Source organism: Mustela putorius, unplaced genomic scaffold (assembly GCF_011764305.1).
Source record: "Mustela putorius furo isolate JIRA1106 unplaced genomic scaffold, ASM1176430v1.1 tig00003962_pilon_pilon_pilon, whole genome shotgun sequence".
NCBI classification, from domain to species: Eukaryota; Metazoa; Chordata; class Mammalia; order Carnivora; family Mustelidae; genus Mustela; species Mustela putorius.
Window position 1 is genome coordinate 24,110,724 of NW_025422106.1, and position 26,874 is coordinate 24,137,597.

At 58.2% G+C, this 26,874-nt stretch overlaps 2 protein-coding genes and 1 non-coding gene across 6 annotated transcripts in view; 2 read left to right on the forward strand and 1 right to left on the reverse strand.

Moving 5' to 3' along the window:
- The first annotated feature begins 164 nt into the window (after positions 1-164).
- LOC123389222 lies at positions 165-269 on the forward strand. Its single transcript, XR_006603820.1, has one exon. It is a non-coding gene; the product is annotated as a U6 spliceosomal RNA (small nuclear RNA).
- A 5,733-nt stretch (positions 270-6,002) lies between these two features.
- Positions 6,003-10,844, forward strand: HIC1 (HIC ZBTB transcriptional repressor 1). 2 transcript variants are annotated; one of them, XM_004746848.3, is made up of 2 exons: positions 6,003-6,354; positions 7,826-10,844. In XM_004746848.3, the coding sequence occupies exon 2, from the start codon at positions 7,846-7,848 to the stop codon at positions 9,985-9,987; it is 2,142 nt and encodes a 713-aa protein (XP_004746905.1). In that variant the 5' UTR covers positions 6,003-6,354; positions 7,826-7,845; the 3' UTR covers positions 9,988-10,844. The 2 variants fall into 2 exon arrangements, with proteins under 2 accessions (XP_004746905.1, XP_004746904.1); XM_004746847.3 differs by lacking the exon at positions 6,003-6,354 and adding an exon at positions 7,180-7,481.
- A 148-nt stretch (positions 10,845-10,992) lies between these two features.
- Positions 10,993-26,874, reverse strand: part of SMG6 (SMG6 nonsense mediated mRNA decay factor) — a 245,642-nt gene continuing 229,760 nt past the window's right edge. For all 3 annotated transcript variants that reach the window (XM_004746840.3, XM_045070314.1, XM_004746841.3), the window contains exons 16-19: positions 19,473-19,626; positions 16,308-16,519; positions 15,938-16,019; positions 10,993-12,800 (exon numbers count right to left, since the gene is read on the reverse strand). In XM_004746840.3, coding sequence (XP_004746897.1) covers positions 12,670-12,800; positions 15,938-16,019; positions 16,308-16,519; positions 19,473-19,626 — 579 coding nt within the window. In that variant the 3' untranslated portion in view covers positions 10,993-12,669. The remainder of the gene's footprint in view (positions 12,801-15,937; positions 16,020-16,307; positions 16,520-19,472; positions 19,627-26,874) is intronic.

The window sequence follows — 26,874 nt, forward strand, 5'->3', positions numbered from 1 at the left end:
GTCCCCTCCATAGCCCAAGTCCAAGAGCTTCTGCTCAGAAAGTTGTGCTCCTTTCCCCTGTTCATTCTGCCTAAGTGGCCAGAGCTGGGGTCTCCTCAGTGCTACCAGCCCCTCACAAAGACATAACGGCCTAGTAGAATACTTAAGATTGAAATAGCATTCTGGTGCTCGCTTCGGCAGCACATATACTAAAAAATTGGAACGATACAGAGAAGATTAGCATGGCCCCTGCACAATGAAATAGCATTCTGCAGTTTTCAAAGGTTTTTACTCACGTGATCCTATTTGATCCTTACACTTCGGCCAGAGAGGAATGATTATTATCCCATGTTACACAAAGTTCAAAAACCCAGCCCCTTAAATGATAACCAGTCGGTGATGAGGCCAGGTTGGACCTCCTGCTTCCCAGGGCACTACTCCCATCTGCACACATTACAGTCTGCCCACAGATAGCCGCTGGATTCCAGAATCAAGAACATTTAATCTAAGACCTTGGGATCCGTGAGTGGGAGGAAGGAAGCGTGTGGGAATTGATTAGCTGTGAAACCAGCACCAATTGCCTTAAAAGTAGTTTAACAAAGGAGGGGTTATGGATAGGTAACAGAAAATTGGATTAATGAGAGGCAGGACTGGATTGCATTAACCATTTCCAGGACTGTGCCTAGGGAAGTCCTGCACCCGGTATCCATCAGTCAGCCCCTGCACTGGGTGTTGGTGGTGGTGGTAGGAGATATAAGTGTGTTTTTGAAAAGGTCGTTGCTCACACTTCACTGGACCAATAGGACTTCAGCCCCTCTCATATTCACTTTTCCACTTTAGAACTAATTTGAGACACTATCTCAAATTAGAATCCAGCACCGATTGAAGTGAGGCTGCTGATACATTCAGACAATGCTTTACTGACCGGGTTCATTTTACAAGCACACTGGCTTCCTGAGGGTTGGGGACCTTTCTTATCACTCTACATGGATCAGAGGATGAAAGAGCGGGGAGAAGAGTGAGGGACGGCGGCATCAGAAAATGGGTTCAAGGATTAGTCACGCTTTCTGCCTGCTCAGCAGAGGGTTTCCCGGAAGAATGCTGTTGTGGCATTTTAGGAAAACTTTGCTCCATCTACTCCCTTCAGTCTGCAGGAGGCCTTCAGGTCCCAGCCGCCTCCCTCCCACCGAGGAGATAGAACACAAATCCCAGAACTACCCCTTCTTTCGCCATTCCCTGGCTGCAACCTCAGCCAAGAGGACAGGACGGTCACTGAGGCGGACGGTCAGACATACAGCCCAGACCGTGCTTCCTTCCCTGCCTTGGTAGACACGCAGCGATCACCCGAGAGCAGTCCACCCCCCAGCACCTCACCGCCCTCCGCCCCCATAGATACATCGGATCTTGACTCGCCGCCCCCGTTTCCTCCTGCTCCTGGTCTCCCCCATCCGGGGCTGGCAGTGCGCGGCGGGCGCAGTGCGTGGGCGTGCTGCGGGGCGACCATGGCTGTAGACTGTTACCTCCGGTTCCCACAGTAACAATCGAAAGCCACGGTTGCCCTGGAGACGCGGGGGCGGGGCGCGCGCTACTGACGGCACCGTGGCAGCTCCAGTCAGGCAGACGTCAGGACAGCGGGTTGGGGAGGGGGTAGCGGGGGGAGAGCGCGCGCGATGGGGACCGGGCTCGGGGGCCGTGCGATGTGCGTGTGAGCGGCCGCCCCTCGCAGCCTCTGGTGACCAGGGACCGGACTGGCGGATGGCAGCGCCTGCGCTGGATCAGCACCGCGGACAGCGGCGGCGCGGAGCGCGCGCTCTGGGCTGAGGGACCCTGGGGAACTGAGGGGCCCGGGGCGCGGCAGGTGGCCGGGTCCGCGGTCCTGGGGCGGGGCCAGGCGTCGGTGGCCGTGACTGGAGACTGTTACTGAGGGCGGCCCGGGCAGTAAGCAGTCTAGAGCCAAGGTGCCGGCGCTCTGCCCGGGCGGGCGGGGGTGCCTCCGTTGCCTGCAGCTGGGGGCGCTGCTGCTCTTCCTCCCCCGCGTCTCCCGCCTTTCTTGGCCCCAGAGCTTGCGGACAGGCACGCGGCCCTTGACGTCAAAACCCTGTGACGTCAAATATGTCCCTGCGGAGAGGCACTTCCGGCGGCGGCGTGGGGGCGCTCAGTGGGGGGGCGGGGCAGCCCGGCCGAGGTCCCGCCCCCTCCTGGTCCTGAGAGAACAGCTCCTCGCGCAGAGGCGGGAAGTCGGGGGCGCAAAGGGACCAGCCCCACGGGATGGGACGGGGAGGGGGTGCCCGACTGGATGCGGGGTGGGGGTCCCGAAAGAGCCGAGGCTAGGTCGGCGGGCAGGTGGGCGTATGTCCTTCTCCGGTAGCCCCGCTCAGCCGGCAGGGGCAGCGAGGCTGAGTCACTGCGGTGCGGGGAGGGGGAGGAGGGGGCGCGTCTTCTGGGGCGTCAGCATCTTCGCCCCACTTTCTTGGGAGAATGGCGCAGGAGCCCCAGGAAATGTCGCAGGGACCCTGGGGTCCGTCCTCTGTTCGATGCTCCTCCGAAGTGGCTGCGTCTTCATCCGGGCGCGGGCAAGTGCAGCACGGGGTTCTGGATACGCCTCCGGCCCGGCTCCACCAGCTGCGAGGGGATCCTCATCCCACACCCTGTTCCCAATCCCACCCCTTAGGGGCCAGCCAACCTGCCGTCTGCCGGTCTCCTCATTGCCTTTCCGTCCGTGTTCGTGCATCGGTCCATCTGTAGACCGTCGGTCGGTCAGTCCCACTTACCTGTCGGGCCGCGTCGCGCCGGCTCCCGCTCGCCTCCCGCAGCCGGGCTGGCGCCGCTGCTTTTATAGGCGCGCGTAGTACTCGTGCGGCGGCTCATTCATGCGGCCGCGGCTCCTACACACTGACGCGCTGCCGACGTCAGCAGGGAATTTAGGAAACTGGAAGAGGGGCTATTTATAGTGGCGAGGCGGGGGGTTGGGGGGACTAAGGCGACGGGGAGCTGGGAGGGGGAGGAGGGCGCACGGAAGCAGGAACAGGGAGGAGGAGCCCGGGCTCCTGTACCGGTCTACAAAGGGTTAACTTTCCGGAACTGCGGACTGGGGGCCGGCGGGAGGACAGTGCAGGGAGGGCGGACGGGTCCTACACCTTTAAGCACCCTGGGACACCTGGGGGATGCAATCCCACTTCCCGACCGGCCTTCCGAGGTGCTCAACCGGCAGCCCCCTCTCCCACTCCTCAGTTCCTGGACTCGACGGCTCTGTGACGTCACAAGATGACCTTCGGTGGCGTTACACCACGCGTGGCCACTGCAGTGTCATCACCCTGGGGTGGGAGGTACAGGAGAGGAAGCTAGACCTGAGGAGGGGCCTAAAGCAGCATCTAGAGCTGTGGCGTCGGGGAAATGGGGGAAGAAGAGTGGGGGAGCCCAGGGCTCGCAGAAGCTTTGTAGGAGTCTGGGCCTGGGAGGAATGGCGCGTGGGGGGTGGGGGGGGGATGCGTGTCCCGGAGGTCTAGGAACCAGTCAGGAGCTGGAGACCCCAGAAAAGTTGAGAAGAGTGGCTTGCATTCCCCGGATATGAGCAAGGGGTTCCTCTATGGAGGAGTTGGGCGGGGGGGGGGGCGGAGAGGAAAAACAGGGCGGCGGGGAGGAGGACAGGTCGGCAGTGCCAGTGTCAGAGCCTGGCACCAAGCAGACCCCGTTCAGTACCCATTTGTGGGTGATAATGAGTGAGGGAGACCAAGGGCTCAGCGGATTGACAGAAAAGGATCTCTGGAGGATGGAGTGGCAAGACCACTTCCTGGAGGAGTTAGAGTTCCTTGGAGGTATGAATTGACAGGAAGGCCCTAAGCCGTGTGGGACAGAATTCCCCTGAACAAGAGCAGAGAAATGAACAATCCTGGTTCCATCAATTGAGGAGAGTTCTAAATGGAGGAGGGTGAATGTGTTCACAGAGAGAGGAGATGGATTGGGGTGGGGGGAGGTAGAGGCGAGGAGCAGGTGTTGAGGGAGAACAGTGCCAGGCTAGTAGGGTAGATAGAAACTAGGGAGGGAGGAAAAGATCAAAAATTGAAGAAGAGTGAAGTCCACAGGAAGGCAGCAAGGCTGGCTGCAAGTCTGTGAGACCCTTCCATAGGGATGTAAGGACAGCCTGAGGATAGGGATGGGCAGTGAGTTAATTCAGGGAGTGGGGATCCGGGGAGAGTGTTGAAAAAAAAAAAGATGGTACAGTGGACACTGTACAAAAGTGAACTGGGTTGAGGGGCTCCTTGTGGGGCTAGGATCTGGTCCCATCAAGAGGATAAAAGATTCCAGTAGAAACGCAGGGGGAGAAGTCCTGAACAACTTTTGGAGTCTATCCTCCAGGAGTCTCCCCCCACCCCACCTCTTTTTCTTTTGCCTCCAGCCTTTGTCCCTGTGGTTCTTTTCTCCCTGGCGGCTTTTCTGTGTTGGGGAGGAACTCCTATTCATCCATCAAAACCCAGTTCTAAGAGCACTTCTTCCAAGGAGCCTTTTCACCTTTCTCCAGCACTCCATACATTTTTTTCCGCTTCAGCGCACAACGCATCCATCCCCCGGCCAAGATGTCGTGGTCCGTTTTCCCTAGAGGCTGGCGGCTCTGAACACACGGTTTTCATTCTTTCACTCTCGCTGCAACCCTAGTGAGGTGACCGTGGGTAGACGGAGGAGAGGACTGGGATAAAATGGATCCAGAACATGGAGTAGAAACGGTGAGGACAGGGTCACGACACGGTGGGAGTCAGAAGGACCAGCCTGGACCAAAAGCCACCACAGGGCTCCGAGACCATGAAGATGTCAGCAGAGGAAAGAGAGCCTCTGGGGGGCGCCCGAGACCTCAGTGTCTATCAGGGACTGCGAGTGGCCGCGCTGGCGGCCCCTCAATGAGTGACTCAGCTACTACCTCTGGCGGGGGCGTAGGGGTGGAGGACAGCGCGAGGGGCGGCGAGCGCGGCACCCACCCGCCCAGGAGCCCTGTGCGGTTGCTAAGCTCTCCAAGGCCTTGGAGAGACGCGATCCGCGCGAACCTCATCGGTTACTATGGTAACTCTGCGCCCCAGCCTCTCGCGCGCCACGGCTGAGGAAGGCGCAGCCAATCAGAAGCTGCAGGCGTTCTCGGGGACCCACTCCCACCCTCCGACGTGTGGGCAGGGGTCAGGAGGTGCCGGGAGGAGGTGCAGCGTGGGCCGCGGAGACCCGGCACTCACTACAGGCCCCATGTGGCGGCGGGGCCGCGTAGGGACACTTCCGGAGTAGCCGCACGAGTGCCCAAGCGCCAGTGCGGGGTCCCCTCCCTCCCAGAAGGGGCGTCACCTGCAAGAACCGAGCCTTGCTGTGGGGTGCAGAACCTTGCCGGGGGATCCCTGCGGTCACGTTCCGGGTTATCGGGTTGGAGGCGAGGTCGAGCAAGCAGGTCCCTCAAAATGGCTCACACGGGGAATCTGGAAGTTGGGGTCGCTTCTGCGGGATCCCCAGGAGGCGCTGTCCAGCCATTCCCAGTCGAATATCCTGGGGTCGCTCCAGAGGCCTCTAAGTTCGGGGCAGGCTGATTGGGTAACAGCCCCGCCCAGGCTCACGCAGGGCCCTACGTAACAGCCTCGGGATTATCCCAGAGAGCCAGGATTTGAACTTGGAAAAGGGCAGACGTGTATTTGTGCCGACACGCGCGCCCGCAGGTGTCAGTACCTGGAGAGGGTCTGGGTGTAAACGGGTTTATTCCGTGCATACCTAAACCCAAGTGGCTGAGTGAAGGTGGGCGTGTTGGGGGTGGGGTGGGTATAAACGGACAGTCCCATCAGGAATGTCTAAGAAGTCGCCCCCCAAGATCTTGTCTACCTTCTCTCTTACGGCTTCCCTAACCTCCCTCCCCCCATCTAGTTGTCCCCAGAGTCCTCTCCTTGCGGGCTCCAAACTGAGGCAATGTGAGAATCTAGAAACAGGTACAAGGGAACGTTTAGCTCAAAACCCCAGAGTTTGTGGGCCTCCAAGTTCTGGGGCCCGGGTTCTCACGTGGCCACATCTGGGAGGGTGAACCTGTAAACAGACCCCTCTCCCGGGTCCAGCTCCGCATCTGTGAGCCTTCAACCCAACCCAGGTGCGCGAGACGGAGGTGGCGGCTGCGCCGCGCAAAGCCCTTCACGGCCGCGAGGTGGCGCCATAACTGCAGCAGCGCGTGCCGGCCCGGGCCGCTCCAGATAAGAGTGTGCGGAAAGCGCGGCGGGGCTGAGACGCGACCAGGACGCGGGGAGGACGGACCAGCAGGACAGACCGACCGGGGGCCCGGCGGGCGGAGGGCAGCGCAGCGCAGCCACGTCCCCCCCTGGATCCGCCGGCAGCCGGGGCCGGGGCTTCCGACATGCCCCCCAGGTAGGTCCGGAGGCTCGGGACCGGGAGGGACAGGGGACCCGGACAGCTCGGTCCTTAACGCGCTGGCCGCCTCGGGCGCATCCTCCGGCGCGGGTGCCCCAATACGGCTGGCGTTCAGGACTCGGGGTGTCGCCCCTAGAGGATTCAGGACCGCCGGGCCGCTGCTCTGCGCCGGGTTCACGGCGGGGTCAGTGGCCCGGGGCCGACTCTGCCTGCACATGGGCAGGGGAGGCGAAGGGAAGGGAAGGGGAGCCGGCGGGCGGGGCTGGCAGGGGCGCTGCCCTGGCACAGCTCGGCGCCTGGCAGCGGGGCGGGTGGGGCGCCGGCTAGGAGCTGCCACTGCCACGGGGAGGGAAGCCGGGTCGGGTTGCGGCCGCAGGTAACGGGGCCGCGAGGCCCTGCGGGCCAGGCGGGGAACAGGGTGGGCGGGCGAGCGAGCGGGCAGGGGAGCTCAGGGCTCGGCTCAGGCTTCCAGGGCCGCCTGGCTGCCGAAGATTGGGGGCCGAGAGGAAAAGCTGGGAGTCGAGGGACTCGGGCTGGCGCGCTTCTCCCGGACTGTCTGAAGTTGGGAAACTTTTCCCCAAGTTTGGGGCGGCGGAGTTCCCGTGAAGAAGGGGCCGAAGGGGGAGCTAGGGAGGGAGGCGCCGGGGCCCGCGAATGCAGAGCCGAGGCCGAGGCCGGGGCCGGGATGCGGGTGGGGCGCAGGCCGGGGTCAGGGCCACAGCCGGCTGTGCGCCGTGCCCGCCCGGGGCGCTGCCCCCTCCCTCCCCTGGGAGCTGCGTGGCTCCCCCCTCCCCCCCCACCTGCTTCCTGCCTCAGCCTCCTGCCCCGATATAACGCCCTCCCCGCGTCGGGGCCGGCCTTCGTGCTCTGCCCGCCACGGCAGCCTCTGCCTCCGCTCCCCGCGCCGCGGCCGCGCCCCGGCCCCAACTGAGGGCCTGACAGCCTCCGGGCAGGGCGGCGCCACGGCGGGCACCGCGTTCCCCTCCACTGGATCACTTCCCCCAGCTGGGGCAACTTCTCCCGAGGCGGGAGGCGCTTTTTAACTCGGCTCCCTTATATCCCAATTGGGCAAACTTCTCGGCCCTGAATGACTTTTCCTGAAGCGGACATTTTCCTCAAATCCGGTAACTGTTTCTGAAGGGGTCACTTCCCCCAAACAGTTTTCTCCTCGGAAGTCCCCAGAACCCAGCCTGTGTGCCCGGTGGCATCCGGGGCTGGGCGTGTAGGCCAGCCGGGCCTTCTCTCCAGATCCACTCTTTCTACGCCGTCTTCTGGTCCAGGCCACCGGTCCAGGCTCCCACACCAGGAGGCCGCCTGTCCTCTGCCAGTGCCCAGGCCGCAGAGCTCGATGCCCCTGCCCGGCTGAGGGGAAGGGGAAGTTGGGGGTGGGGGGGGGAGCAGCGCCCGGCTGGATACAGGCAGCAAGGGCGCGCTGAGGCTCTGACCCCGCGGCTGTGTGTCCCCGCAGGAGAGTGTGCTGGGCAGACGATGCTGGACACGATGGAGGCGCCGGGCCATTCGAGGCAGCTGCTGCTGCAGCTCAACAACCAGCGCACCAAGGGCTTCTTGTGCGACGTGATCATCGTGGTGCAGAACGCCCTCTTCCGCGCGCACAAGAACGTGCTGGCGGCCAGCAGCGCCTACCTCAAGTCTCTGGTGGTGCATGACAACCTGCTCAACCTGGACCATGACATGGTGAGCCCAGCGGTGTTCCGCCTGGTGCTGGACTTCATCTACACCGGCCGCCTTGCTGATGGCGCAGAGGCGGCAGCCGCGGCGGCTGTGGCCCCAGGGGCTGAGCCGAGCCTGGGCGCCGTGCTGGCCGCCGCCAGCTACCTGCAGATCCCCGACCTCGTGGCGCTGTGCAAGAAGCGCCTCAAGCGCCACGGCAAGTACTGCCACCTGCGGGGCGGCGGCGGCGGCGGCGGCGGCTACGCACCCTACGGGAGGCCGGGCAGGGGCCTTCGGGCCGCCACGCCTGTCATCCAGGCCTGCTACTCATCACCCGCCGGACCTCCGCCACCGCCCACCGGCGAGCCGTCCGCGGGCCCCGAGGCCGCAGTGAACACGCATTGCGCGGAGCTGTACGCCTCGGGCCCTGGCCCAGCCTCCACCCTCTGCGCCCCGGAGCGCCGCTGCTCCCCGCTCTGCGGCCTGGACCTGTCCAAGAAGAGCCCGCCGGGCTCCACGCCTTCCGAGCGGCCGCCGGCCGAGCGGGAACTGCCCCCGCGCCCAGACAGCCCTCCCAGCGCCGGCCCCGCAGCCTACAAGGAGCCCCCGCTCGCCCTGCCGCCGCTGCCGCCGCTGCCCTTCCAGAAGCTGGAGGAAGCCGGCCCGCCTCCGGACCCGTTCCGCGGCGGCGGCGGCAGCCCGGGACCGGAGCCCCCGGGCCGCCCCGACGGGCCCAGCCTCCTCTACCGCTGGATGAAGCACGAGCCAGGCCTGGGCAGTTACGGCGACGAGTTGGGCCGAGAGCGCGGCTCGCCCAGCGAGCGCTGCGAGGAGCGCGGCGGGGACCCGGCTGCCTCGCCCGGGGTGCCCCCACTAGGCCTGGCGCCGCCTCGCTACCAGGGCAGCCTGGACGGGCCAGGCGCGGGCGGCGACGGTGACGACTACAAGAGCAGTAGCGAAGAGACCGGCAGCAGTGAGGACCCCAGCCCGCCCGGCGGCCACCTGGAGGGCTACCCGTGCCCGCACCTGGCGTATGGCGAGCCCGAGAGCTTCGGTGACAACCTGTACGTGTGCATCCCGTGCGGCAAGGGCTTCCCCAGCTCGGAGCAGCTGAATGCGCACGTGGAAGCTCACGTGGAGGAGGAGGAGGCGCTCTATGGCAGGGCCGAGGCGGCTGAGGTAGCTGCGGGGGCCGCCGGCTTGGGGCCCCCTTTCGGAGGCAGTGGGGACAAGGTCGCTGGGGCTCCGGGCGGCCTGGGCGAGCTGCTGCGGCCGTACCGCTGCGCGTCGTGCGACAAGAGCTACAAGGACCCGGCCACGCTGCGACAGCACGAGAAGACGCACTGGCTGACCCGGCCCTATCCGTGCACCATCTGCGGGAAGAAGTTCACGCAGCGCGGGACCATGACGCGCCACATGCGCAGCCACCTGGGCCTCAAGCCCTTTGCATGCGACGCGTGCGGCATGCGCTTCACGCGCCAGTACCGCCTCACCGAGCACATGCGCATCCACTCGGGCGAGAAGCCCTACGAGTGCCAGGTGTGCGGCGGCAAGTTCGCCCAGCAACGCAACCTCATCAGCCACATGAAGATGCACGCCGTGGGGGGCGCGGCGGGCGCGGCCGGGGCGCTGGCGGGTCTGGGGGGGCTACCCGGCGTCCCTGGCCCCGACGGCAAGGGCAAGCTCGACTTCCCCGAGGGCGTCTTTGCCGTGGCCCGTCTCACAGCGGAACAGCTGAGCCTGAAGCAGCAGGACAAGGCAGCCGCGGCGGAGCTGCTGGCGCAGACCACGCACTTCCTGCACGACCCCAAGGTGGCGCTCGAGAGCCTCTACCCGCTGGCCAAGTTCACCGCGGAGCTGGGCCTCAGCCCGGACAAGGCGGCCGAGGTGCTGAGCCAGGGAGCGCACCTGGCCGCCGGACCCGACGGCCGGACCATCGACCGTTTCTCCCCAACCTAGAACGCCTCTTGCCGGCTCGCCTCATCGTCGCCGTCGCGTGGCCCCCCTGGCCCGTGATCCCCAGGGGAAGGCGGCGGCAGCAGCGAGCAGGCACACCGCGCAGGGACAACTGTAGTAGCAGCGGCAGCCTCGCCGCCGTGGCGGCGGCCCCACCTGGCCTCACTGCTTTGTGCCTTAGCCCGGGGGTGGGGGTGGGGGTAAAACCCCGGGACGGGGGTGGGATGGGGGAAGGGAGATTTATATTTTTGATATCAGCTTTGACCAAAGGAGACCCCCGGCCCTTCTCCGCCTCTTCCTGTGGTTCGTTGGCCCCCTTCCTCCCCCGCTCCGTGCTGCTCTTGGAGGGAGGGGTGTCACTGTTGGGGCGCTCCCAGCCCTACCTCCGGCCCTTGCGACCACACCCATTCTCACTGTGAATCTCCCCGCTGGGGTCGGAGCGTCGGGCAGAGTTGGGGAGCGGGGAGGGGACTGAGCCGGCCGGAGGGCCCCCCGCCCCCTGCTCTCGCCCGCCCCGGGACTGATAATGTGAAGTTCCTCATTTTGCACAAGTGGCACTAGCCCCAGGGCCAACCCTTCCCTCCCTCCGGAGTCAGAGGGCTGAGACAGCCCTAGCCTACCGGTCTCCCACTCCCGCGGTGTCCTCCCCATCCCTCCCTCCCCTGGGGGCCCGGACCATATTTATTGCATGCGCCCCGGGTGGCCCCCCACCCCAAGCCCAGGCTGGGCTGGGCGGGAACGCGGTCTCTTTAAGCTCCCTCCTCCCCGTTTGTATATTTCCTACCTTGTACACAGGCTCTTTCAGAGCCGCTTCCATTTTCTATACTCGAACCAAACAGCAATAAAGCAGTAACCAAGGACCCTGGCCCCTGATGCTCTCTTCCACCATGCACAAGGACCTGGGTGGGTAGAGGGGCCAGACACTGCACCCTCATACAGGTGCAGTGAGTCGCTTGGACCTTCTTCCCTCCCCAGTCCCAGAGACAGACGGGCAAGAGGTCAGGCATGTTCATAACTAAAAATTTATTAAGGAAACAAAACCAGTGCTGCAAATGGGACAGAGAGGAGATGGGTCTCCCACCCACCCAGTCATTGGCCTTCATTCAGGGGAAAGGATCTCAAAAGAGAGGCTGGGACCCTCTACCCCCAAGAGCCAGTCTTCTGAGGCCCTTGGGGGACTCACAACCCCAAAACACTGGTGGCTCTCCTGCACAGTACCCCCTCCTCCTGGTATAATCTTAGGCCTCAGGGAGGGTACAGCTGTGCTCCCATCCTCTGGGAAGGCTGCACAGTCCAAACAGGGAGCTCTGGGGGATTCCCCCTCTGGTCCCACCAAAATTGACTCCTGGCTCCTTCTCAAAGTCCTGTCTTTCTCCAAGTTCCTTTCATCCCTGTCCTGGGGTTGGGAGAACCCATTCGCAGTAGGAAGCCCCTCGAGTGAGGCTTTGGACACAGGTGCCAGCTAGAGAGGCAACAAAAACCTTAAAGGCCATAATGCCCCTGTGTCAAGTTCTTCTAGGGCAAAGCTAGAAAGGGTGTATGCGCTGGGCTAGGCAAATGCTCCTCTCAGGCACTGGCCCACCCTACCCTCAAGGCTGGGCTGGAGGAGCCTGGAAGTTTCTCAGAGCACAGGGGCCTGAGAAAGGAGGTCAGGGAAGGAAAGCTTTGTTAGGTTCCTGGCACAGAGAAGGCAGAGGTACTGGAAGAGGAAGAAGATTCAGACTGGGAACCCCAATGGCAAGGACCTGAGATGAAGAATTTGAGGGGATCAGGGAGGTAAGAGGAATCAACTAGAAAGGCAAGGAGGCCAAGGGGATGATTCAGGAGGAGACAGGGAGGAGAGACGACTGGGGAACTGAGAAGAATCTGAGGAAATTTCATGAAATGGGAACTAGAGCAAAAGGAAGGCCAATGAGTGAGAGGAGCAGGCAAAGGCCTCCCAGGAAGCATGAGCCCAAGACCAGATGTCCCTTCCCTCTAGACCCATGACTATCCAAGGGGGAACAAGGGACAAAGCATTAATGGACCCAGAATGAGGAGGACAGGAAGAAGAACAGCAGGATGGATGTGTGTTTGGGGGTAGGGGGTAGAAAAGGTGGGGCCTAGGGCTGCTTTATGGGACATGGTGTCCAGAATCCAACTTTGGGTCCATCCGGGAATCCAGGTCTCAGAGACACACCCTGGGCATTCTCTTCATGGCATGACCAAAAGCCTCTTGGGACACATTTGGTACAGGGGTTCTGAAGATTAAGGGGGCCTATCGTTTCACCTGCACCTGATGGAAACACAACCCCCTGCCCTATCTCCAGCTGAGAAAGCGGCGGAGTCCCTGGGCTGAGAAGGCCTTCCGCAAGCCCTTGAACTAGACAGGGGGAGGGAGAAAGGCTGAGACCGTGGGCGGCCTCTCCGGCTCACCCACCTGCTCTCACTGATGTCACTGCAGCCAGCCACCTCCCTGCTAAATCTTGGCAGCCCAGGAGGGTCCCAGCAGCTTCCGCCTGACCCTCAGGAGGGGCTCTGTGAGGAGCAGCTCCCCCACAGCATGGCCACGGCGTGGGTTGAAGAGGATGGTTTATTGTCTGGGTGGATTGGTGGCTCAGGCACGTGGGCATCTTCGGTGCTACGCTGGGCGCCTGGTGGCCTCTCAGGAATGGTTCCATGGCGGGGGGCCCCGGTGCGGCCCCCTCAGCCCACCTGGGCCCACGCGAGGAAGGCCGGGATGTCCCGCACAGGCACGTTCCTTGTCAGTGCCTTCACGCGCAGGTTGCGGTCATCTGTCAACAACACCACCTCCCGCAGCAGCCGGATTGGCTCCTCTGTAGGCATGAAAGAACAGAAGGACTTCACTGAGGGCGGCCTTCACTTCACAGGCGGCCTCTCCTCTCTCCCAGGGGGGGCGCAGCCTGGGAGTGGTCAGGGTCAGCCCTTCTATAAGTCTTTCTCTCACGCAACCAGCCAGGGTATCCCTCCCCTACCTGGCTGAAATGGGATAATGCTGGGCCCAGGGCTGGCTGTCTGCTTCAGACCCCGCCTCCAGCCTGGGACCGTGCTGCCTCGTGTCCAGAGGTCTGCCCAAGCCACTGGCCACCCCAGACCCGTCCCCCGGGAACCGAGAGGAGCAGAGGAAGCCCCTTTCCTTCTGCTCTTTTGGACAATATGGCTGGGCCTGGGCTCATAGTTACTCTTCTCTTCTTGTACATCCTCTCCCTCCAAGGCTGGGAGGTCAACGCTTTAGATATTAAGAGGCAGAAAGCTCAAGGTGGAACCCAAAGTGAATCCAGGCTCCCAGATGTGAGAAGAGGGGTTAGTTCAAGGGAACTCTGAGGAGAGGAGGGCAAGGGTCCGTAGCAGAACTGTGCCAAGATGGCCCTGAAGGAGAGCCAGCTGATCTCCCCTATTTACATGAAAGTAATCAATGTAGATGGTGAGAACCTCTAACAGTACAGAAGAGGACAAAGGAAAAGAAAACTCAAAGCCATCCCCCTAGTGCTCTCCCTTTGTGTGTCTCTGTCTTGTTCCCCAGGGCTAGATCTATGCAGACTTCTGGATTTTTTTAAGCACATGTGCAAGCATATATACTTGTTACATAAGCTTTTTCCCAACAACATTACGATCATACTAGCCATATCTACTTTACTCAGATGTTATGTATTTTAAAGCTCTTTCTATATCAGCATAAGCAGCCTTTGTTCTTTTTAGGTGACCTCTTAGCAAGATGTCCGTCACTACCTCTCTTCTCCTAATTCCCTAACCTTTTAAAGTACTCGGGAGGATTTAAGTCAGGGCCAAGCACCCACACAAATGACATCCCCACCCCTGGTCAGGCCGCTCAGTGGCAAGCCCACTCCTCAGCCCCAGGCTGGGTATTTCCTGACGGAGGTCCGGCAGACAGTGAGGCACAGGAAATGTCCTGCAGGGCTTACTGACTGCAGGGGGCTGGCGGGGCTGGGCAATTGCAAATGTCCAGGTCTGGACCTGAGCAGTTTCAGGCTTGCCAGCTCCAGGCAGGGAGGCTGAGAACTGGCTGTCAGCCTGGGAAGAGTTTGGAGGAAGAAGGGGGGAGAGGCTCATGAGGCTGACGCTGGTGGGAGATGAGAATGGGTAGGAGTGAGGGCTGCAATGGGCAGATGGGGTAAGGAAGGCCATAGGAGCAGAGAGAATGCTCTCAGACGGCTCGGCTCCATGGCTGGGCCAGACCCCTCGGGCATGGGTGGTGCCGTGCTGTGCTTTCCGGGGTTCCCAGCTGGCTGCTCCAGGCAGCCCCACCACTCCTGTCCTGGGGCTCAGACCAAGAGAGTCCTAGGCCTTAGGATAGTCGACTAAGGCCCAGCACTGCTGGCAGGGGTCTGCAGGGGTTTCTGTGGATACTTTCAGACATTTTTAACAATAAACATCCTCTGTTTTGACACTGGTAACTTCACTTTGTTAGAAACCAGAGACCGTCATCTTGTCAGGCCCCATCCGCCATAATCCACATGATTTTAAAATTCAACATCGTTTACATATAAACATTTAGTGACGGTTTCTCTGTGAATCTGACAAGTTAATCTGCTAAGAATTCACACTGACAAATGGGGTTTGATTACACTAGCTGTTGCTGATGTAATTGTGATAGGGGCGGTCCCCAGGATGGCAATGGGTTCCTGCGGGCTGTTTGGGGTGAAGTGGGGGGTGGAGGGACTAGTAAAGCTGAAGCCAAAATGTGTCTCTGCGGAGAAAGAAACAGCTCTGAAGCTGGGTGGGGCCATAGCAGGATCTGAACCGTACTTCCCAACAAGGCCTTCTGCAATGCCGCCCACCTCTCCCTCAGGAGGTGCCCCTCTAGGAAGCTGCCTGGGAGCAGAGCCCAAGTTCTGCCGTTTGGCTCAGCTAGGACTCCTTCCTACCCAACTTCACTCTAGGTCTGGCCCTGAAGCACAGAACGTGCAGGACCCCTCTGAAGAACAGCACCTGCAGGCTCTTTCTCAGCCCCTGGGGCAGAGACTCAGGCAGGAGTGAGGGGCTGCGGTGACACTCGTGGCAGGAGCAGGAGGAGAGAAGACAATCTCCCGACCAGCCTGGAAGCCAGGGCTAGGAAACTGAGCAGGTAAGAGAGCTGGGCCACCACCACCAAAAGAAAATGACAAGACGGAGTCACCTATACATAGATATAAATCAAGTGTTAAGAATGCCCAAGCCTGTAAGCTGACACAGAATGGGGACGTCCTAGGAAGAAATATCAGACTCCTGGGAGCCGGGAGCAGAAAACCCGAGCCCTGTTGACTCTTGAGGGGCTGTGCGGGAAGGCATTCTGGATTGAGGAGGAGGTGCTGATGCACCTTGAGGAGTCCCAGGGTGGGCCTCCAGCTCAAAGACGGGACTGCTGGCTGCCAAAAAGGCCTTGAAAATTGGGCTGAGGGCTCAGTCCTCTAGCTGTCAAACGCCTTCAAAGTGCCACAGCACAAGACCCAGAGACAGGAAGGAAAGGCCCACTACTCACTGGGGAAGTACCTCCACTACTGGCCCCATAGAGGGTAAACATTCAGGGATGAATTGAGAGGGTAAGCATGGCCAAGAAAAGGGAGGTAAACCCTAGGGACCAGTGGGGACTGTCCTCTCAGAGCTCCAGAGGGCTGGGTTCAGGAGACCGTGGCCAGAATAAGCTACACTGAATCATAAAGACATTCTTGCTGTCAGAAGTCTCACTGAGGACCCAAGAAAGGAAATGGATGCATGCCGAGTGGGAAAGCTCACTGCCTAAAGCCCGGCTTCCAGGGCTAGATCCACCCCTAGTTGGCCCAGGGTCCACTTGGGAGTGGGGGAGCCGTGACAGCGAGGTGGGATTTCCAGAAGGCTGGCCTGAGGCTTGCGTCAAACTCCCCAGGCCAGAGCTGGTGAGGGGACCCTTCCCTACGATGGTAGGGCAGGGGGAGAGGGAAGGATGGATGATCCTGAGGCAGAGGCAAAGCTGTACCTTTGTTGGTGGGCATGAAGTCCTTAGCCTTGTCTTTGCAGTAGTGGAGGCAACAGGAGAGGATCAGGTCATCATTGTTACCCTGGAGGAAGAAAGTGTGAGAAGGGCCACTGGGCAGGAGGGGGCGCCATTCAGAGAAGGCACAGATACACTTTTGCCTCTGGGGTCCCGGGAGCATCACATCCCAGAGTCCCTCCCACCCATGTTCTGGTCCTGCGTGGTGGGGACCAAGAGTGATCTAAGGGACAGAGAACTGGCCCTCTTGGGCCTGGATGGTGGCTGCCCCCCTCAGCTGCCTGAGGTCCCTGAGCACCCGGAGACCCTGTTCTGAGGCTCACTATGGGCTCTCCCTTTCTGCCCCAGGACTTACCAGCTGGCCAGTGATATCTTCACTGCGGAAGGCGATGGATTCGAGTTCATTGCCACGGCTGGTCAGGGCCCGTAGGCAGGAGTCCCGACTCTCAAATCGCCGTTCGAGGAACTCGATGGACTTTCGGGCCTTCTCCTGCACCACACGGGCATAGCCCCCCGCCCGGTGGTCTGTCTCCTGCCCCTTAGCGAGGCCGTCCAGTTCATTGATCACTGATGAGACACAGTCCCACAAGATATCATCAGCCTCAGCGATTAGCACTTACATCTGCCTTCACCCTCGGCTCACTTTCCCTGCCAGCCCCTTTGCAGACCACAGTCTTTAACTTGCCCCATGGGAGTCTTCCAATGACAAAGAGCTCTATCTTTCTGTCTCTTCCCCTGGGTCCCACCCTCCTCCAAGGAACCTACAGGATCTTCTAGAGCTGCTGTATCCAGAGGAAGAAACCTGGCCCCTCTGCTATCATATTCCTCAGTTACAGGATTAAGTTGAAAGGGTCTCTCAGGAGAGGCAAGGGTAACAGCTAAAGGACCAGAGGCACTCCCCTTCATCAGTCTGGATCCCCAGCCACAGCTGTTCACAGGGGCAAAGTTCTATGCCTCATCCCCTGGCAGAGAGCAGGGAGGTCACCGAGTGGGAAGCAACAGTCACAGCCTTACTTGCAAGGACTCTGGTGTCCTTCAAACCATGCCCTTGGCACATCTACTCCTCTGATACTGCACGTGTTTGTGTGTACGTGTGTGTGTGTGTGTGTGTCTGCCTGACTGCCTGCCTATGTGTCTGGGACATGGCTTCATTTTCTGGTGAAGATTCTTTCCAAAATTCCAGCCAAAAGCCTGAGGTCAAGTGGGAAATATGCACTCCTTGGGGGCTCTGGGAGAGTTTGGGGTCTGAGGCCTCTCCTCAGTGCAATGATTCATGGCCCGGGGAGTCGGCCTGAGCATGCTGTTCCATGGTGAGACTGGCACTCACTGTCTGGGTATTCAGAGACACTTTCTGGAAAGGGCCCATGTGGGAATACACACACACACACACACACACACACGCACACACACAGAGCCCATGCTTTCCACAACCTGAGGCTGCTGCATGTCCACACAGTGTATGGTTGAGGCTGGGAAGTAGTGGTAGATGGTGTACGGTACAGCAAACAGAACATCAAACATGAAAAACTGGTATTCCATCCCAAAATCTCCTTTCCTGCTTCCAAACTAAACAGGCTTCAAAGGGGAAGCTTGTTTGTGCTTCTGCACCAGGCGGGGCTTCTCTATGCTAGGGTCAGGCCTAAGGAGCAGGAGCAGGTTAAAGAGCACAAGAAATAAGCAGGGAAGGCGGCTGGCTTAACCCTTTGTGCTCTGGACCCAGAGTGGGAATGAACTGAGGGAGCCTCACTCGGTTCACTCTGAACAGGACTCACTCCTGAACAGGAGTCACCTGTACAGCCCCTGAGAGTCGAGGGCCCTGCCCCCCTACCCCCGAAGAGAGTACAAAGAGGCAAGAAGACGGACAGGTGTACCTCTGTGGCAGAGCTGTTATTTCCCAGCACCCGAGGGGGCATCTATTTATCCAATGTGTGTTTGTGCATGTATTTGCTCCCTCCGCACCACATCTGGCTTTCCCTACTGAACCACAAACTCCTCGAGGCCAAGGGCTTCCAGCTCTGCCCTTCCCTGGACCCCCGCAGGAATAAGGAGATTTGGCACACAGGAGGGGCACAATCAGTGCTGGGGATCAAGAACCTTTGCTAGCCTGACATGGTGTCTGAGGCTCTTTCCAAGTCTTTGGGAGCTCCTCAGACGTCAGCAACCTCGCTCAGTTATACCATTTCCTGACCATGAGGAAAAGTGACCACTCACTCTCTTTCCCCTAAAAATCTCCTGGGATAGGAAAGCATGGAGACATATTATCCTGCTAGCTACCCCACCCCAGGATGCAGTGAGGGAAGAGGGGAAGCTGGAACAAATTGATGGTCTTGCTGCTCTACTTCTGAAGAACAGAAAGTCTTCCCTTAGGTCTAAAGGCCCGGGTTTAAGAGGTTCTGGCCAGGCCACATGGGGAGGGGGAAGGAAGACAGGGAGGGTGGAGGCGGGACGAGGGCTGCTTCAGTGCCAACATTCTCAGGTGGTGCTAACGTGTTTCCCACAACCCCCCAGGGTTCTATAGCCTCTGCAGGGGCGGATGTTTCCTGCCCTTTGTTTCCAACCTCATCTGGCACTAAGACACTTGGGACTAGGAGGGGAGGCCCAATGGAACATCTTGGCATGGATGTCAGAGGTGGCTTGGCAGGCAGACTGCCAGTCTGGCAGCTTTTCCAGAAGACAAGGATCCCAAGGATCCCATTTGCTCCAAGTGGCTGCTGAGAAGGGGACACTGAAAAACCAATCACCTCCTAGACCCTCTCCCTCCACAGGATAGCCATCAGCCATATTCACTGTATCAATTATATTAGGAGCCCAGGGCCCAAAGCCCATCCTCAGGCTGACCCACCACAGAGCTCTAAGAACTAAGTGCCTAGACAGTCCCTTGGAGACAGCCCAGCTGGGCTCTTCTGGCCTGAGGGTGGAAGCAAGCTAGCTGGGTCCTGAGATGCTGACCCTGCACCAGCATCAGTGACCAGACAGTGGTAAGGGCCCAAGTGGCAGGAATCCACAGGCATGAGCCAAGGGCTTGCTCTGGAGGGTTTCCGTCAGCCTGGCCTTAGGGTGACACTGGCCAGAAGAATGCTACCTCGAACCAACGGAATGATCATGAAAAGCTACAAGACAATCAGACCAAAGGCATCTAACCACTTCAAAATCCTCCCAGCCTCCCTGCCAGACCACCCAGCAGTACTGCCGTTATCTGCCAGAGCTGAGTGTTTACCAATAACGGGAACCAGCTTTGCTGTTTTACTGCAAGCTTTATAAGGATAAAAACAAGGGCTGGGCTCAGGCAGCCTCTGGTTGCTGGGACACAGGAGTCCATTTGCTCAAGCAGTTTAAGCCATGGATCAGCCATAATAATTCGAACTGCTTTGATTATTAAACAATTTTCCTTGCCCCACGCATACCCTACTTCCCTGCAAATCCTGTCACACACACAGAGCAGGGCTCTCGGGCTGCCCGGCCCCCGGGGCCGTCAGACGTGTGTGCAGCACACATGCGGGGGTGCTCTGGCCTGACTCACCGATGAGGGGCACCACCAGGATGTATTTCCTGCTCTCCAGCAGCCGTGCCAGACTGGCCAGGTGGTCAATGAAGCCGTTGGTGTCTGGTACAAGGAACAAGGGTCTGATCTCGAGCTCCATCTGCCTCATCTGACTCTGGTCCTCCAGGACAGCCTACAGGGACACAAAACGGTGAGTGAGCCAGAGTGAGTAGGCAAGTGGCTGGATGAGCCAGGGCCCTGACTTCACAGTGTGTCAGCATCCTGCCCCCGAAACTCTTTCCCCTCCACAGGGACTGCCAGCAGGGACCGACCCAAGGGCTGGGCGAAGTACTGCAATAAAAATCCACAGGGCCTAAGTGGCCTGAGGGATGGGATGTGACTAAAACCCTGCCGAGGACAGGAGGACCCTAACGGTATTAAAAATAACAGGTTTCTGAAAGTAAGACCCTGGGCTAAAAGTCAATAAGGGACAGTAGGGTCCCTTGGACATGAAAGTGGTTTTGCACACTTTATCTAGACAGCAGAGAAGGCGGGTACGGCTTAGGGCAAACACTTTATACAAGTATCATTTGTTATTTCAGTTTATTTCACTGTGTGGTTAGGGAAAAAATAAAAAGGTCACAGTCAAAGGCTATACAAGAGCAGTGATCCGACAATGAATTATTACTACCCACAGCAGCAGGAGTCCGAACGGGGTGATGGATTCGGACCCAACTCACATGCTTGCAAATAGCAACACCCAGGCTGGTGAGACCTCCCACCCTGCCAACCCTGCCCCAGCAGAGCATTTCCTAAACATGGGTCTTTGGTGTTCTACTCTTGCTCCTTGGCCACAGTTCTGTAAAATCTATACCATCATTTACTTGACGTTTTTCATTAAGTGGACTTTAAGCCAAATGACTTTCTTTTTGGCTTAGCCACTTCTTAAGCAATGATAACCACGGTATCAAGTTTACTAGTGGAAGCCATCCTTCCATAATAAAAAGCCGATGTGTCTTCTGAGCACCCCTGGAAAACCATGTCACATAGTGCCAGGGAGTGGTTTGCACCACACACCTTGAAAAGCACATGGCCACAGCCCTGTCTGTTTGATGGGTGTTCCCCTCCTTCAGGGCACCTCCATGTTCACCTGTGAAAGCCCCACTTTCTCAAATCTCACAGAGTCCTGAGTGCCAGGGGCCCTCTGAGATAGGCTCTGGGTAGGTATGTCCCTACAGACCATGGTCACTGTTGCGCTGCTTCCTCTTACAGGGACTACAGCTAAGAAGCAGAATGATATGCTGGCATCTGCCCCATGTGCTCCCTGTGTACAGAGCAGGAGGAGGGCACCGGCACGAACCTGGCAGCAACCAGTCCTTTCACCCCCACCCCCACCTCTGCCATGATCTTCCACCACACATGAATTTGCAAGGACAGAGACACAGGCTCAGGGCAGGGGAGGAGATGTGCGTGCCAACTCAGACGGGTCCCACAGTGGCGGGCCTGGCCACTAACAGTCAGTGAGGGAGGTGCTCAGGTTTCACTGGCAACGACAGTAAAACTGAAAGGGCATGCCTCTGAATGCTGGGGGTGGCTTCTCTGTGACCTACTGGGGACCTCTTCCTATGACTAAGTTGTTGCTGCCACTGCCACCACAGCTGGTGGAAGGCACAGGCCACAGGCCACTGGCAGGCATGAGAAATGCGGCTGAGAGGCCCATTCTGCTGAAATCTTCCTCCTGCTCTCACCTCATCAGGGGAAAGTACCCCTGCTGCTGGCCATCTTCCCAGGGGACTCAAGTCACATGCAGCTGCCAACTATAGGGAGACATGCATTCCGCTAAACTCAGCTTGGGGTATTTTAAAAAACATTTATTTTTTCTTAAGATGTAATTGACACACAACATCATTCAGCAGCCCGGGCATTTTGTAAGGACAGGGACGCTGCTAACCTTTCTCCTCATGGGAGCAGCAGCATTCCTCCTGCTCATTTCCCCAGGTCTTACTGTTCTCTATCCAGCTTTTCCACTCCCAGGAACATTTTTCTTGGTGTCAAAGACACCCAGAACAGACAGGGGGAACACAGACTGCAAGAGGGCAGGGGCTTACAGTCCTAAGGGAGCACCTGGTCTCTGCCACCGTCCCACTGTGACTTCACATCTTCATTTTCCTGCTTCCAAAAATGATAGCCCAGCTCTGGTTGGACTTGAAAGAGGAACTGGCTACGCAAACATGAATGAGCTCCTTGGACCCTGTACCATCCCACCCTGGGAAAACCTGGCCTTTAAGCCAGGTGGCCAAGGGACCCTGGGGGCTGACAGCCCGCCTGTGTGTTCTAAGGGCGGGGTGGGTGGAAGGAGCGCCTAGGAGCAAGCTACAGGGAAGCTCTAACCCTCTGAGTTCTCTGAGCTCTGGCTCAGGGCCAGAAAGGTGAACAAAGGCCACAGCCTCTTAGGGAGGTGGCAGCCTCCTTGGTTCCCCGGGGGTGGGGTGGGGTCAAGCTGTACGAGGGTGGTTGGAGCTGTGCTGCCATCATCCGGTCCCAGGGACGCCCGCAGACAACTTCCCTTAACCTAACTCTTGCCTAGTGAGTCACCACACAACTGCTTCCTGTTCCCCACATGCCCTCCTGAATCTCAGGAGGTGACACGAAGCTGCTCCCCCTTTTCCTGGGGTACCCGTGGGCCTGTGGGGGTGTCATACTTGGGTCATGAGACTGGCCCAGTCCCTTTCAAAAGAATGGCAGACCAAAGGAGGGATCTGGAGTCCACCAGCCCTCTTCTGTGGGTGTCTGTGTTTCCGGCCCTCTCTGAGTGGTGCTGTGTGTGTGTGTGTGTGTGTGTGTGTGTGTGTGCGCGCGCACGCACAGTGTGCGCGGATTTAGCATTTGCCCTCCCAACTTTTCCAGATTTTACCCGTCAGATTCCTGGCAGCTGTGTACGGCGCCTGTGCCGGCCGTCACGTCCCATTCCGATCTCTGGGTCGCACGGTGAGAGAAGGACACAGGATGCGCAGGGAGTGAAAAAGTGATGTCGGTGGGGAGAGTGCCAAGTCCCCACTCACAGCCATGGGACGCTTGGGGAGACGGGGAAGCAAGCTGCTACAGAGTTCAGAGGCCGGTAGTGAGATTTATTTTTGTTTGTATGAGTAAAAAGCTGCAGAAGCCTCTGGTGGGGGTGAGGGGGGCTCCAATGGAATGCTGTGATTCAGACAGACTGGCCCTGGCCTGGAGTCAAGTGTGCTGACCCGGAAGGAGAGTTCCACAGGAACCCACTGTGGCAGCTAAGACTGGGCCACAGTGGTCTTTGGAGAATGAACTGAGAACTCAAGGAAAGCAATGGGTTTTTGTTGTTTTTTTTTTTTAAAGATTTTATTTATTTGACAGAGAGAAATCACAAGTAGATGGAGAGGCAGGCAGAGAGAGAGGGGGAAGCAGGCTCCCTGCTGAGCAGAGAGCCCGACGCGGGACTCGATCCCAGGACCCTGAGATCATGACCCGAGCCGAAGGCAGCGGCTTAACCCACTGAGCCACCCAGGCGCCCCAGCAATGGGGGTTTTGAATCAGATCAGTGGAAATAAGGACCAAGCTGTCATCAAGCGTGGAAGGAAAGAAGAACTCAGTTCTGTTTCAGGAAGGTGCTAAGTAACCAACTTTCTCTGAAGTACGAAAGCATCCTTGAGCAAGCTGGTGGGAAACTGGGAGATAATCCACAGTAACATCTAATGAGGAAGCGGACAGGCTCTTTCACAGGTTAGTTCCTTCTAGACAGTGGGGATGATTTGGGGATGCTGACCCACTAAAAATTGAGACACTGAGAATTACAAATAAAAGGTGACATAGCTCAAATAGGAGCTGTGGAACTTGAAGAATGCACGCCATGAATCAGAGCCACATCAAGAGAAGGATGTGTTGGGTCTCCCTCCTGCTTAGGGCTCTACAGGGAGTGAGTGGGGTGCTTCCTCCTCTCTCCTGGGTGATGGAGTCATTTATCCCTGGGCCTCTCTGGCCACAGCCATGTCTTCAGCAGAAATGAGAAATGCTGTCCCACAGCAAGCTTCCGTGTTCACTCTGTATGGGAAAGTGTCTAGGAAAATGCCTGATCCATGTATCAGTAACTTCACAGGTATTGGCTTTCCTCTCTTCCTGTCCAGATCCCTGGGTCACCTTCTATAGATCCAGTGGGGGAAGACTTCTGGGGAAACCACTTGGAAGCAGAGTGGGAGATGCGGAGGGGTGAGAGAGAAGACTACTGATTTCTATGATAAAACTCATGATACCTATTTTCTTTAATGACTTTGAAGGTTTTTTAAATGAAAAATGGAAATGAAATAAAAAAAAAAAATAGGAAGAGTTGGTGAGATAACAACCAAAAGTGCAGACAAGCAGTTCTTTCTTGAGCCACAGAAACCAAAGGGAGCAGATGCTGCATTTGCTATAGAAAGCAGGCAGTGCAGTCTGCCGCCCTTGGGAATGGTGCGGTAGACCTCCGCATTTAGGAGGGTGGGCGCTTGTGGGAAAGTTTCTGCTTAGGATCCCTCCCCTGGATGTTCAGTTAGTACCACAGAACTTTAAGTACACTTGCTTTCTCTTTAAAAGTTACAATGAAGATGAATCGCTTGCTACTTCTTACCATTTTATGAGGACTGATTGTATTTTCAAACTAGACTGGAAGAGGAATGGCCTTCTTTTCTTGTAGTTTCTTTGATAATACCTAGCATAGAGTTTGATATATTATAGGAGCTCAATGAGCGCAATCACAGAATCTCAGAGTTGGAGGGCATTTTAAAGTTCATCTGATTGGAACGCCTGGGTGGCTCACTTCGTTAAGTGTTTGCCTTTAGCTCTGGTCATGATCCCAGGGTCCTGGGTTCGAGTCCCACATCAGGCTCCTGGCTCAGTAGGGAATCTGCTTCTTCCCCTGCTTGTGTTCTATGACAAATAAATAAATAAAATCTTAAAAAAAAAAAAAAAAGATAACCTAACTGAATTCTCTCTGCTCACTCTTGTTGTGAGAATGCCCAAGACTGTCCTCTCCTGATGGAAAGAGAATGGCAGGGCTAGCATGACACCTCTGAGCTCACCCTAAGCAGTGCCAGCCTAAAGGTGTTCCAGCCAACCGCCTGACCATTCCGGAGGAGGACAGGAGCTTGTGGGTGCTGCTGGGGCAAACTGGAGGCCCAGCACCACAGTCTGCGGAGAAGCTGGAATGGGCTCTGGAAATGCTCAAGCAGGGCGGGCGGCTGCCCAGCTCTGCAGGCTGATGTGCCTTCCTGCCCCGGCGTGAACGTGCCCCTGGCCGGGTAGTGCACCGGCTCCCACCCTGCCTCCGACAGCTAGGAGCCAGGGCTGAGTGTCTGCCTTCCGCTAGCTTCCATACAGGTGTGGGGGGCTCTGTGTGTGCCCCATTGTTCCACAGCACCACCCTCCCCCAGCTGGGTGGCAGTGTGAATGGGCTGCAGCTATATTTAGAGTGAAACTCCTGGGGCCACCACAAAGGAGTGACTGCATCTTCAGGAGGGTGGGTGGGCGGGAAGGGGACAGGGGAGCCAAGCTATTTTCAGAACACATGTCATTGCTGGCTACAGAGCAAGACTGTGGCCATAATGTGAGGGAAACAATAGCTGTGGCCAGAGGAAGAGCCTGTTATGTTTCAGGTGGGATGTTTGCAACTGCTCAGGAAACCCGACCCCGCCCGACAGCAGCACAAATCACAGCAAAGCCTCATGGAGGCAGAGAGGAGGCGGGGGATTCACAGGGCCAGGACGAGGTGCCAAGAAGCCACGCCTCATGCCTAGAAGCAGATTTTCAGTGACTTCTTTGCCCCAGGGGCCTGAGTAGGACTGAAGCACCTCTGACCAATTTCCCCAACAAACCATGTACCCTGCACTCTAGTCTCTGGACAGCCCCCAAGAATGGCAACAGGGAATGAAAAGGACTCGGGAAGAAAGCACTGAGGTGGGCAGAACTGACCTAATATGAAGGGGTGTCTCAGGCAACAGGCAAAGCCTGGTCTGGGCCAGAGAGTGTGGCCTCAAAGCCCCAGGTGGGCGGACTTGGCCCCCCCCAGTATTCAGGGACTTGCCTGGGTGCCGTGGCTCCAGCTGCACAGGCTCTAAGAGTTGCCCACACCCCTATTCTGACCTCCAATCGGCCCCACTCACCAGCCTCTGTGCAATGCCGGAAGCAGGGAGGGACAGGCTGCAGAGAGAGGCCAGGTCTCGCCTCCCCCACCCCACAGATGAGCTTGGGCCCAGGGGTCTAGGTGGGAGAAGGGAAGTGGGGGTGTGGCCACAGCCCCAGATCTCAGTTGGACTTTATAGTCATCATGGGGGCCAGGAGGATTTTTTTCAACTCCATCTTCATATCCCCTTCCCCAAACATGTGTGGTTCCTGTTTTGCTGCATCTGTAAAAGGCGCCGGGAGCTGGGGACTTGCCTTACACCTCTCGGTTAACACCCCTGGAGACTGATGGAGTTCAGAGCAGTGTAATTTACAGCCCATCTCTCCAATCTTAATTCACCCAATGCTCCTCTCTTCCTTATTGTATTAGTGTGACCCAGGTACCTGCCAACAATAATGGCCTCTCCAGCTAGGAGCCTCTCCCCCACTCCCAGGACAATTTATACCTTTTCCTTGGGATTTTCCCCCCTTAAATTAAACAAAAAGAGGAAAAAGAAGAAGAGGTTAACATGGGTTTGGAGTGCTGCAGCCCCGTGGTTCTGGGCAGGGAGCCAATGGCCCGAGGGCACACACATGTGCGCGCTCTCCCAGAAGGGCCTTCACCGGCCCTGTTTTACAGCCACCTCGGCACAGACTCCGGGGTTCACGCATATGGCCAGACAGATGTGTCTGGCTTACGTTCAAGGCTGGAAAATGAAGAATTATGGAAGTGAAGGGCCCCGGGCATTAAAAGGCGGGGGGAGGAAGGGGGGAATTTTTCCTCTGCTGAGAAATCCTCCTGTGGCTGTGAGGCTGGAGGAAGAAGGCTGACAGGAGGCAGGGCCGCCAGCAGTGGTACATGTGGGGCCCGTTCTTAAAGGGGCCACAGCAACCTCAAGCCCCAGCTGGCCCACAGCAGGCCTTCGGTGCCCAGGCTGGAGCAGCCGGCTCCGAAGGAGGCGACAGGGACAACTAGCTTCCCAAGCGGGGGCAGCTCCAGGCACCGGACATCAAGTCTCATACAAGACCTCCCCTCCCATTTGCAAGGTATTGCTTGATGCTGGAGAGGCCAGGCGGAGCACGGCACTCTGGAGGAGGCCATGTCCCCACGGCACACACTCCCGTGGCACCCCGTACTCCCCTATGGCAACCATGCACGCTCACACCTCAAATTGCTGGCTTCTCCATTCACTGTACACTCTGTACTTTCTGGTGTGAGAGCTCTTCAGTTCCACACTCCTGTGTCCCCTGACCACCAGCCTCACAGATGCTCATCACCACT